At 58.4% G+C, this 12,702-nt stretch overlaps 1 protein-coding gene across 1 annotated transcript in view; it reads right to left on the bottom strand.

The window, feature by feature from the left end:
• LMX1A (LIM homeobox transcription factor 1 alpha) overlaps positions 1-10,935 on the bottom strand; it is a gene marked incomplete at both ends in the record, with an annotated part of 113,675 nt that extends 102,740 nt beyond the window's left edge. Inside the window, 2 exons of the mRNA XM_081111932.1 lie at positions 8,720-8,906; positions 10,860-10,935. Of these exons, the coding sequence (XP_080968058.1) occupies positions 8,720-8,906; positions 10,860-10,935 (263 nt within the window). The remainder of the gene's footprint in view (positions 1-8,719; positions 8,907-10,859) is intronic.
• Between the last annotated feature and the right edge of the window lie 1,767 nt (positions 10,936-12,702).

The raw sequence follows: 12,702 nt of genomic DNA, 5'->3' as shown, positions 1-12,702 counted from the left end.
TCTCTGTGGGTCCCAGACAAAAGGGCCCCAAAGCCACAGGCCTCTCCGGGGCAAGGACTGACCTTTAAACCCATCGGAGCCCCCGCTACTCGGGTTCTCACCAGCGCCTGGCAGAGGGTCCGGGACAAACACACTCCCCAAACTGTACAAGCCACACCTTCCCCGTCCACTGCCTGCTGCCCTTTCTGGGCCCCTCCTACCCAAAGACATCCACCTCTTCTCCTGCAAGAGCTGGGGCCCAGGCCAAGGCACCAGCTCCCACTCAGGTCCTCCTGCCGCGAGAGGGGCGTTTCTGGGCCAGGGAGCCGGCCCTCCTCTGCTCCCAGTCAGTGACAACAATGTGAGGAATGAAGTGTGGTTGGGGACAGTCCCCAGGAGCCCAGCATTTGGTATTAAAGGAACTTACAGGTGCTTGGCAGGATAATCTAGGCGAGGGGGGCTATGTTGGGTTGTGTTTTGAAAATCCTTTTAAAGGCCCCTGAGGCTGGAAGGGGGCAGGGGAATTGTAACTGCTATTGCCAAGGAGGTGGGGAAGGAGGTGGGTGAGAACGGCCCGTGCTCCATGGCACCCGGGGCTCTGAGACCAGGGCTGGTCCTCCAGCCTGAGGAGCAGTGAGGTGGGAGAGTAGGGATGCTGCCCCCTCTCAGAGCCCAGCCAGGCTTCAAGCCAAAGGACGGCGCCTCCTGGTTTTGGGCAATGGCCTCACACAGGTACTTCTCAAAGCCACCAAAAATCACCCTACAGGGCAGCACATAACCCCGTAGCTGCTAAGGCACTGGGCACACTCAGAAAGGCATCCAGGGCCCCTAATGGTCTCCCAGAGTCACGGTCATGGGACCTTGCAAACCCGAGAGCAACACCGCACCAACTATTAAGCTGAGCCCTGGACCACTGGGAAGGCCATCGTTTCGCACATGGAAGACTCATTTGTTCCATCCAAGTGAGGAAATCGAGGGCTATCATCCACAGGCGGCTGGGGAAAGCGAGACAGCTCAGGAGGCAGTGTCTGAGGACTACCCCAGGCTGCGTGAGTCAAGTAAATAGAATTCCATAGACTGTGTGTGTGTGGGGGGGGGGGGGTGCTGATGGGAGGGGCCAAAGACGCCCTCCAGATAGACGGGGTGGGGAAGCAGGTTTACAGTGCGAGTGCGTGAAACAAACACAGAGCATATTCTTGTATTATTATTTAACTAGAAGCCCAGTGAACAAAATTCGTGCACTGGGGTGGGGGGGGGGGTCCCTCAGCCCAGCCTGCACCCTCTCCAATTTGGGACCCCTCGGGGTATGTCTGCTGCAGGATGTGGGATCGGGCCTCAACTGGCAGTCGGACATCCCTCTCACAATCCGGGACTTCTGGCTCCCAACCGCTCGCCTGCCTGCCTACCTGACTGCCCCCTAACCACTCCCCTGTCAGCTCAATCACCCCCAACTGCCTTCCCCTGCAGGCCTGATCACCCACAGCTGCCCTCCCCTGCCAGCCATCTTGTAGTGGCCGTCTTGTGCCCACATAGGAGTGGCCATCTTGTGTGAGGGTGTGATGGTCAATTTGCATATTACCTCTTTATTGTATAGGATTATCCTATTATTGTTCATACCAACAACTGTGAGCCTGCTTTTTTCCACCCTGTGCCTCCCGTGGCCCACTCCCAGCAATGCCAGATGCTAAGGCTGTTTTTTATAGAGTCTCATTGGGCCTGTGGGCCAGGTAGTCCAGTCCACAGTGGCCAGGTATCTGTCAGGGCTCGTCCATTATGTGGTAATGAGGATGAAACCCCAATCTAAGAGTCTGCAGAGACAGCAGAAACAGAAAGGGCAGTTGTTACCCAGAAATAGGGTCCCCACTGGCAACTTGAAGGACTGGAGGAGGCCAGGCTCCCTCATGTGACTCCAGCTAGCGGGCCAGGAAAAGCTCAGTGCAGGGCGTATTTGTAGTTGTGACGTGATGGGGCACTGAGGGGGGCTGGCGCGGTTTCATTCATTCTAGCTCGGCTCAGCTACGTGGGTCACCACGGCAACGCATGGCGCAGACACAGGTTTTATAACCCCTTTTGTGCCTGGCAGGTGTGGCTCAGTGGTTGAGCGTCAACCTATGAACCAGGAGGACATGGTTCCATTCCCACACATGCTTGGGTTTTGAGCTCCATCCCCAGTGGGGGGCGTGTAGGAGGCAGCTGATCCATGATTCTCTCTCATCATTGATGTTTCTATCTCTCTCTCCCTCTCCCTTCCCCTCTGAAATCAATAAAAATATATATTTTTTAAATCTTTTTGTGCCCTGGCTGGTATGCCCAGTGGTTAGAGCATCAGACTGCACACTGAAAGGTCTTGGGTTTGATTCCCAGTCAAGGGCGTATCTGGGTTGTGGGTTCACTCCTCACCCCTGGTCAGGGTGCGTGGGGGAGGCAACCAATCACTGTGTCTCACATCGATGTTTCTCTCCCTCTCTCTCTCCTTTCCCCTCCCTTCCACTCTCTCTGATAAGCAATGGAAAAAATATCCTAGGTGAGGATTAACCAAAAAAACCCTTTTGTAACTACCAGACTGTTTGTGACGGGGCCAGGTATGCCCACAGGTGGGCACTGGTGTGGGACCACAATCTGATTCCTTCCAGAGCCTCCTCACTGAGGCTCCGCGTCTCTGTGGCATTCCGACTGCGGACTAAGCCAGGGGGAACGTAATCCCTGTTCTAAGTCGGGTTTTATTTATTTCCAGGAGTGTGAAAGCAAACATGTAGCAAGATTAAAGTGTTTGCACCCCCTTTCCAGCCAAGAGAGCTCTAATCCTCCTGCTAATGAATGCCAGGGCCATAGCTGTTTTTATTAATTTCATCTCAGTTAAAAATATAGACACAGATGAGCGTGCTTGACTAAAATAACAATTTGACATTTGGAAGGTGTTCGCTTCATTTCAGCAGAGCGGTTGGGGAGGTTCCCCTACATATGTGACAGGGACACAGAGCTGTCCCTACCTGTGATAGGGACGCCCCGGTGCACCAGGCAGGCGAGGAGAGGGTGTGAGACCTCAGAGGCACAAGCCACGGTCTCTGTGGTCCCAGAAAGCAGCACAGAAGCGGACACGCCTCTTCTCTCTGTCCTCTAACGACACCCCCAGAACTTTTCTACACTTCGCTCCTGAAATTACCAACCTCCCAACCAGGTCCGAAAGGCTGCTGGCAGGAATACTGCTCCACGTGTCGCAAAGAGACTTTCAGAGAAACATACGGGTAATCCCGGCAGGGAGACGGCCGCGCTGGGCAAGAGGGCTCCACACCGGACAGGCCCCAGTGCCCCGTGCAGCCCCCTCCTCAGTCCACTGCTCGCCAGGACTCCCCTCTGAGGATGGGAAAGGCATTAAAAACCTATGGTGAGAAGGTGTTTAAAAAGATCGGAAAGCATTCAAGGAGGGCTATGTCCGAGTTCAGAGCGGAGGCAGGGCCAATTTTTAAATCTTTCCAGGGAGGTCGTGGCTGCACTTCCCCCATAATTCATTGCCATGTGCTGTACCTCTGTGCTTAATAATCACGTCAACGTGACTCGATACGGGGTATTTTAAAAGTAACGACATTTTATGTATGCATTTAGTCTAAGAAGCTTTAATAAATTTCTGGTAACATCATGAGTATTCTAAATCCTTGTTTATTTTCTCACTGCTAAATACTAGCACCCAAAACATTTCTTTGGCCGTGAAACAATAATCAGCTGATAATTTAATAAATGGAATTGCTCTCATTGGAGACACACCACGTCTTCATTATCTGCAAAAACCTCCCAGGATTAAGAAGGAACAGTGAGGGTGCTTCTCTAGAATTACCAACAGGATTTTGGTGAATACAAAAATCATAAATAGGAAAAATGAAACTAAAAAGCCCGACAAAGAGCGAACTGTCAGAAAAGTTCCTGCCTCTGAACCGTGAAGAGCAATAGCCCAGCGTGGCCAGGGCGACGGCAAGGTCCCCGGCCGCACAGCCGGGCCGTCCCCCTCCTAGTGCGCACCACTTACGCGAGAATCAAAAGAACCCACGGCCCCTCGCGGCGACGTTCACCTCGCGGCCCCAGACACCATGAGCGCCTCCTCCTGCTCTCTGGTCCTGCTTCAGAAGGTTAAGTCTTAGATTCCAAGGAGTCCTGTCCGGGACCAATACGTACAAAAAGGAAAACACCTCTGAGCAAGGACTGTTTCCAATCACCCTCTAAATAAAAAACGAGGAACGTCTCTCTCTCTCTCTCTCTCTCTCTCTCTCTCTCTCTCTCTCTCTCTCTCACACACACACACACACACACACACACACACACACACACACACGGCCACAGCCTGGGGATGGTGTTGCATATTCCAGGCTAATCCCCTAGCAATTTAACAGACGGCAATTGATGGCCTAGCTGCGTCTGATTTTTCTGTTCCTTGCGTTTTATTATGCCAGGGCCAGGGCCAGCCACAGGGCAAGTCCAGCAAAAATGGAACAGTGGCCTCTGTCGTTCCATGGGTGGCTCCTCTGAGGAGGAACTGCGGACCCAGCTTTGGCCTCCAAGGAGTGTCCCAGTAACAAAACCAAACTAACCGCCCTCCCTGCACATCCTGCGTGACCTTGATAAACGCACAATTAGTTCATTCAGGTCCCAGCAGAGGCCAGTCCTTCAGCCATCCTCTCCGAGGGGCTGCCAATCATGGAGTCCAAAAAAGATGCTACAGAGAGGCTCTCAGAGGGACGTGTGCGAAGCCTCGATTCGTCCCTGTCTTCACAGAGCCCGTCTGCTCCACAAGCAAGGGGAGGCCCGGGGCCGGCCGGGAGAGGCTCCCAGGCCTGCGATCTGCTGACACGTGAGGAGTTATGCTGCTGGGACAGCAGCCCGGATGACAGCACTTCCATCCCAGGCAGCTCCGACGACGTCCAGCGCAATCCCGGGATAACGATAAACCTCACATGTGAGGGGACCAGCCCTGCCCCTGCCGGCGGCTGAGCCGCCAGGCGCAGGGAGAACACAGCATCCACTGGAGTGCACGGGGGAGCCTGTGACCACACGCCCCTACTCCGCAGCCTCTCCTGTCTCCAGTTCAGTCCAACTGCAGTATCTGCTTGGAAAAAACTTAGGGAAACCTCCAAACTACCCACAGCGCAGGACTGTTAAAGGGGGACCAGCAGTTCTATAAATAGAAGTCCCCGAGGCTGGGACGTAGCTTGGTGGTCTGCTCACTTCGGGAACACGGCAGACGGCTGGGTCCAGTCCTTAACCACCCGCACCTCCAGCGCCCTGTGAATGTGCCGCCCACCGGACTTCTTCAGTCCTGGGAGTGATCGCCCCACCAGACCAGTCCTTTTTCTCAGATGCCTCGTCATGAACAATAAAGCTCACGCCCAGTTCTTCATCCCTGACTGTGCGTAAATCAGCGCGCTCCCCTCGGGCTCTCCATGCTTGTTTGTTTTGGATGACCAGGAGATGAATTGTTCCTCGGGGCGTCCTCGTGTGGGACAGAAATACTCAACAACGCATCCTGAAGCTTCCAAACGAGTGGCCGGGCGCCTAAGGTACTTCTGTCAAGTCCCTTCTTTCTTAATCAGACAAATTCGGTGCTTGACATCGAGAAGGTGTGACGACTGGTTGATAGAGGAGACATTTCACTTTTTAACTGGCTGCCTGACACCAGGAACAGGCAGCTAATAATTCAAGTGCAAAACTGCCCAACAGCCAGCAAAGCACATACAAGTGGCTGAAATATACATGACAAACTTGCCTGGTGAACGTGAGCGTGATGTGCACGGCGCCCGGGATGGGCAGCAGCTGTCTGCTTCGTCACTGTTGTGTCTAGAAAGAGCGTTTGGAGTTCATGGGTTTGGAGACAAGGACACCCCTGGCTGCTCACTTCCTATGAAGAGCCCTACAACCCACCACTTCAACGTCTGTCGTATTTTCCTCTCCGTTTGCCTTGGCTGGGCCTCACATTTTTAAAAGATCCAGTGAAAGAAAAGCCAAATGATGTTTACAAATGCACGTGTGTTAGAAGAGACGAGCTTTCAGTTTCGTGACTCTGACCTACAACCGGACTGTATTCCTCTCGAGGGAAAGTGCTGGCCATCCGTCGGTGGCCAGGATGCTGCGGAGGAAGGCGCTGGCTACACGCCCCCTGAGGGCAGACTGAGGCTAGTCCCCAGCAGCAGCTGCCCCCACCCCTGCCCTGCACATAGAAGAAACTCCGTGCAATAATAAAGAAGGAGTTTGTCTTGAGCTCAATTTTAAAACAAAGAAACAGCCGAACCGGTTTGGCTCAGTGGATTGAGCGTCGGCCTGCGGACTCAAGGGTCCTGGGTTCGATTCCGGTCAAGGGCATGTACCCTGGTTGCGGGCACATCCCCAGTGGGGGGCGTGCAGGAGGCAGCTGATCGATCTCTCTCATCGATGTTTCTAGCTCTCTATCCCTCTCCCTTCTTCTCTGTAAAAAAATCAATAAAATATATTTTAAAAAAATAAATAAAACAAAGAAACAAACAAACCTCTCCTTTCTCTTTCACCATGCAGACTAACACCATGGAGATGATCAAATATATTAAAACCCCGTTTTGTTAGAAGAAGAATGGGAGTGGGGTGGGGGATAGAGAAGGAGAGGGACAGGGGGAATAAAATGAATGCAAAAAAGCAACTGACAGGCGGGGCACAGGCACGGAGCCTCAGCGACCCAGCACCCGTCTTGGACATCTGCGTTTCTGAAATATTTGTTGAAATTAAAATGAAAGCCCTCCCTGCACCATCGCCGTCTCTCTGAACAGCGTGGCTGCTCGCCCTCCTCTCTAAACCCTCCTGGCTCTGGCCAACAGCTGGCTAACTGATCCCTGCAATTTTCTCTGCGCAGAAACAGTTTTCGAGGGGAGAGGGACCCTAAGTGGGCTAATCAGCCAACCGCCAAGCCTGGGGGCTGAGATGGAGGGTCATGGTGTGTAAGGGCCTACAACAGTCTCCTCTCTTGACACAGCCTGGCTTCCTTAGAGGAGACCACCAGCCACACAGCTGTGTTGACCCTCAAGCCTTTTCTGATTTTTTTTTTTTTTAACAAACAGAATAGGAATTCACAACCCAAATCCCTTCCCTAAGCTCCAATGCTTTTGAATCTGCTAGTGTTCTGCCCAATGATGTGGACATTTGGGTAATCGTCGATAAGCAGGAAGATAAAGATTGGGTCTGCACAATCCCACAACCTTCGGGCGAAAAGCGAGCAATCAAACAGGAGCTTTCTCCAGAGGTGAGACTCGTGTGGGCAAAATCTGCTCAATTACCTAAAAATTGCACCTTCCACTCAGACACCGTAGCAATAAACAGACAGCCAGGAACAGACACAAGCCTATCTTTCTTTAATGTCAACCATAACTACCACTCTGGGACGGCGACGTGCGTTTTCATTCTATATTGTTCTGCATTGCACAGCTCACCCCAAATCAAACACGTGTTTTGTTAGTGCTGAAAAGCAAAGTTACCATTTCCAAACACACCCAAAATGCCCGCGCTCTGTCACACCGGGGTAAATTCACGCATATCCTGGCGAAGCAGCAGTGAGCGGCAGGAAGCATAGTTCCTGTGGGATCACAGCTTTGTCACATTTAAACCCAAACACGGCAACGCGGCGAGGAACGCATTTGTTTTCTCTCGGTGCTTTTGTTCCATGGAGACCTGCAGCCCCTGCACTGTGTCTTCAGTAACAGGCCGGGACAGCTTTCCAGCACACTGGCCCCTCCACCGCCCTCAGGGTGCTGCCCGTCCTTCATTCACCGGCGAACGCGGAATTCTCCCGAGGGCTCCCGCGCCACATCACACAGACCAGTCCAGCGGCACAGACACAGGCCTGGGTCTCAGCCGCGTTTCCAACAGTCCAGACCCTCCGAGGCTGTGAAGTCAGCGTCCCTGTTAACTAGCCATTTTGCCAAGGAGAGCAGTGCCCCTCCGCTGAGCTCCTCAAAGCCAACCCTAAGGCACGCCCAGCCTCACCCGCTTTAGGCAGCAGGGAGTCCAGATCCCCAGCAATCCACCTTCTGAAATACCTGTCTGCCAACTCACCTCAGAGCACAAGGGACGCTCGCTAGGCAGGAGGGAGGATCCCCTGCTGCGTGGCCCAAAGGCACGCCCTGGGGATCCGGAGGAGGCGGAGGCGGCGGGATGGATGTGGGGCTGCGTCAGGCCCGGCCCCAGGGTGGCCCACAGCCCCGCGGGCGGGTGGAGGGGTTTGGAGAACCGGGGAAGGGAAGGGTAGAGCGCAGTGAGAGAAAAGACAAACGGGTGTGCGCCGGCGCTCAGAGGGCCGCAGCGCCGGGTCTACGTGCAATCTGTGGGGACCCCAGTGGACAAAGCCAGGGGAAACCGCGCAGGGGACTGGCGCCTCGGGATCCACGCAGCCTCGCCGCTGGCATCAGCGTGTGGGGAGCGCGGACCGGTGGGTAAGGTGGGCTGGGAACCGGCGAGGAGACACGGGCACCCCAGGGAAGGGGGGTAAAAGGGCACGAGCTTGATGGGCATCTCAAGTCCGGGCAGGGGCCCCGAGAGGACTGAAAACTGGGCCAGGCGACCACAAAGGGGAGCCTCCCTGGCGAGTCCTGGGGCGGCGGCGGCGGCGGCGGTGTCACTGCGCATTTCTCCCCATCCCGAGAGTGTGCAGGATGGGGGCCAGGGAACCCAGCTTCTCGCATTCGCGTGCCTCCTGTGGCTCCCAGTGGGCGAGGGCGCGGCGCGGGACACTTACTTCTCATAGTCGTACTTGCAGTACAGCTTCTGGTCCCGGTAGAAGCAGGTGGTCTCCAGGGGCTCCTTGCAGGAGGCGCATTGCACGCACTGCTCGTGCCAGAAGCTGTCGTTGAGCCTCAGCAGAAACCGGTCCGAGATGACCCGCCGGCAGCCCTCGCAGACCGACCTGGGGCTCGCCGCTCGGCCTGCGCAGCAACAAAGGTTCACCGTGAGCCTCGCTGCGGGACCGCGGGCCACGCCACCACCTCCGGGCTGCGTCCCGCACACTCACACCACGGCGGCCCCGAGTCCCCACCACGGGCAGCCCCGTGTGATCCCCGCAGCCCGGTTTGGAGACAGAAAAATCAAACCAAGCGACACTTCTAATAAACTCGGAAGGTTTAGATTCTACCCGAGGAGGGAGCGGAATTCTGTAAGTGGCCTTTAATTATCAAACCCAGCCGGTATGCGCGTCCTGCGACATCAGAGGAGCAATGCCTCTGGGCTCCCGGGTCTATCACAGTCATGTAATCGCGCACTGGATGAGTCTCTGCTGACACTTATTAAAGCCCAGTGCGTAAAAACAATTTTGTTTGGTTTTACTTTTGCTAAAACGAAGTTCTACATTTTTTTTTATTTTTTAGAGTCGACTTTATTTTTTTTCTTTTCGTCCCCAAAAGTCCCGCGTTCAGAAAAATACCCTCACCACAGACAAACTCAGTGTGTTCAAAACAGTGAACCCCAAACTGCTGCGTCTGGGCCGCTGTGCAAACTGCAGATGGGCTCTTCGTAATAAGAGGCATCAGAATAAAGAGAAGGGGGAACCGAGGGAGGAAGCAGCGGAGACGCTGCCTGCATGCACGAGGCCAGGCATCCGGGAAGCCTGCGGGCTCAGCACCCGCGGAGAGCGATCCCACCCAGACCCACTCAGCAGCCGGGCCTCTCGGTCCTGCCCTCGGACTTCTGTTTGGTCCTTTAATTTTGGGGATGGGGGCGCTTGGTCGCCTTTGTTGGCACATTTCACGGTGGTGGAGAGAAGGCCTTGCCCGGGGAACTAGCCTTGGGCGCGATGTCCCGAAGGAACTGCCCTTCCCCGTTTCCCAGTTACGCTCCGGGCGCTTCCCCTTCGGGCCGCCGGGCTGGAGAGCCGCGGTCGCCGGGGCCCAGCGGGCAGGCGGGGCAGAGCGGCCAGACGCTTCTCGGGGCGGCCGTTCTCTACTCTTTCTGCCCCGACTCCTGGTGGGGACGTGCCCGTGGAGCCCAGGGTGCGCCCGGCTGCCCGCTTCAGGCGGAGGCGTGCGCCCCGCGCCAGGACCTGCCAGCCCAGCCCTGCGCCCCTCCCGGCCGCCCGCAGTCGGGAAGTTTGGGGACGGGCCCTGGGAGAGAAGGACGCAGCGCGGGAGGCTGCGTTTCCTCTGGGGAGCCGCGGGGCTCCCACATAGGGCTTCTCCCCCGAACTGCTCCTCTCGCCTTCACCCGCGCTAGCGGTTCCGAGTGACCCGAGTACAGGACAAAACGAAAACGCCTTCCTTACAACAAACGAAGCGCCCGCTCCCCAAACCTGAAAGGTGCGAGGGGCGGACTGGGCGGGGTGAGGTCCCGGCCTCGGGTCAGGGCCGCGTGCGGACGTGGACGTTCCGTGCGGCCCTGGGCGCTCCGTCCCCCGCGGTCCCTCCGAAGGGACCCGGGAAGCGGGGCGAGCTCCGGCTCCAGTTAATTAAAGCCGAGCCGAGGGCCCCGCCGCGCAGGCTAATCCCGGCTGCGCTGCCCACCCGCCCGGAAAAGCCTGTCGTCCGGGCGGAGGCCCAGCCTGGGCTGCGGTCGGTGGGTGCGAGAGCCTCCTGGACCCTGGGCGCCGGCCTCGTTGGAGAGACGTCCATCAGCTCCGAGATGAAAAACCCGGCCCTGCTCGCTGTGAATCACTTGTCACTCAAACGCCCGCGAGCAGCGGCTTTGGGGACTGCGGTGCCGGCGCGCGAGGCCGAGTCCCCGGTCGGTCTGGAGCAGGAGGCACCGAGGGGCCGGCCGACTGACGGTGCTCAGCTGCGTGGAGGAAGCGGGCACTGGCTCCCCTGGTGCCCAGTGCGTCCCAGCGAGCTGGCTGTAGCGCTGGGCCTGGCGGAGAGCAGGGCGCGAGGGCGCGAGGCCCGAGCACTCACCCAGCAGCGAGGAGAAGGGGGCCGCGGTCTCCATAGCGCCCGGGAAGTTCTCCTCCATCTTCAGGCCGTCCAGCATATTCGGGCCGGGCCGCGGGGACCTGCGCAGGATTGGAAACGCCGCTCTGGGCGTCCGAGCCCCCGGGACGCGCCGCGCACTCCTGGGAACGGCCGGGGGAGTGGCGGGGCGAGCAGGAGCCGCAGGGCAGAGGCCGCCAGGAGGAGCGCGGTGGGCGGGGAGGCGCGTCACCGCGAGCTGCTCCAACTGATCTGACTTCACTCGAAGTCAACGCGTTATGTACTCAGGCCTCCGCCCCCAACCGCGCTTCCTCCTCCCTGCCCCCGTCCCCACCCGGTCCAGCCCCGCCGGGGTTCCCGCGCCGCCCGAGTCTGCCCAACCTCCACTGCGGGGGCCTGGGGGCGTCCCCCCGAAACCCAGCTCTCGGGTGGGATGGGGTGAAAGGCCCAGGCACGCGGGACCACGACCTCCACGGCCCGCGTCCGGACGACCCCGGGCGCCCTCACCTGCCCCAGCCGAGATGGCGAAGCAGCGGCCTGCACTCTGGCACGGGGCGTCCCCCCGCCGCCCGCCGGTGCCCGGAGCGTCTGCCGGAGCAGAGGAGTCGCCTCGGGGCGGAGCCGCGCCGCCCCGCGCACTCTTGGCTGCATTTCAAATCAACTTTCAGAAACGCCCGCCCGAGCCGCAGCCCCGCGCGGCCGCCTCGCTCACCCGCCTCCCTTACCTGCCCGGCGAGCTCGCCGCGCGGACGGAGCGGGACCAGCTTCGGCCCGGGAGGCGGAGGCCCTCGAGGCTGCGGGGAGCAGCCGGCGCGCCCGGGAAGGAGCCCGCTCCCCGGCGCGCGGTCCGGCTGGGACGTGGCCGCGGGCGGCGGCCTTCTCGGGACGTCCGCCCGCCCAGTCTCTCCTCGAGGCGAAGGGAGGGCCGGCGCTTCTCAGAGATGGGGAGGCAAAGCGGCGGCCCGGGTCCTGGGTGCGGGTCGGGCCCAGTCTGCCTGGGCGGATCCGGCCGCCGGCGGGCGGCGGCTGAGAGCGCGGCGTAGGGCGGGTGGGGAGCTCGGGGAGGGGGCTGGAGCGCGTCCCGCGGAGGGGCCGCCGCGCTCCGGTTCCGAGCCGGCTGCGAGGCCTCTGCCGGGCGCGCCTCACGGCCCTGGAGACCTCTCGGCCGCCAAGTTTCCTCCCTCCACGCGTAATCGCCTCCTCGGGGCGCGCGGGCCTGCACCGGGCTCCCTGCGCCACCGGGTCCGCGGGCCGAACGCTGCCGCAATGAGAAAGCTGCACAGCCCTCATCCCGGCCTCGGCGTGGAGGCCACTTGCAGCGTGGTTTCCACCCATGACCTCCCAGCTCTCCAAGTCCCGTCTGGTCACCCGGAGGGCCCCTCGAGTTCCGAAGTTGGGCTCGAATCCCGCTCACCTACTGGGGAAGGGTGTGCAGATGCCACAGTACCCATGAGGACGCCTGGATTAGGCTCCTGGGCAACCCAGGGCGGTCTGACTCAGACCAGGAGCCTGCAGTGACGCGGAAGGAGCAGGAAATCAAAGGAGGTGTCCCCAAGAGGGAAGCAAAGTATCTGGGAGCATGCACCCCTAACCTCAGAAACTGGGTCTTAATGGTCCGTGTATCCCGGAGGCCAGCATGGTGCTGGGCCCAAGTGGACAGTCCATAAAGCATGAAGCTGGCTAACATTTCGCCAGCATTTATTTTGTGCTGATCTTGGTTAACTCATTTAATCTCCACAACAACCCTATGAGGTGAAGTTAATACTCCAATCATCACAGGTGAGGAGAGCGGGGCTGGGGGTGCACCTGAGCGCCCCAGGAAGGTCCA

The sequence above is a fragment of the Myotis nattereri genome (assembly GCF_964212035.1).
Source record: "Myotis nattereri genome assembly, chromosome: 18".
Taxonomy (NCBI): Eukaryota; Metazoa; Chordata; class Mammalia; order Chiroptera; family Vespertilionidae; genus Myotis; species Myotis nattereri.
Note: the sequence above shows the minus strand (reverse complement) of the source record. Positions and strands in the feature narration are given on the sequence as shown.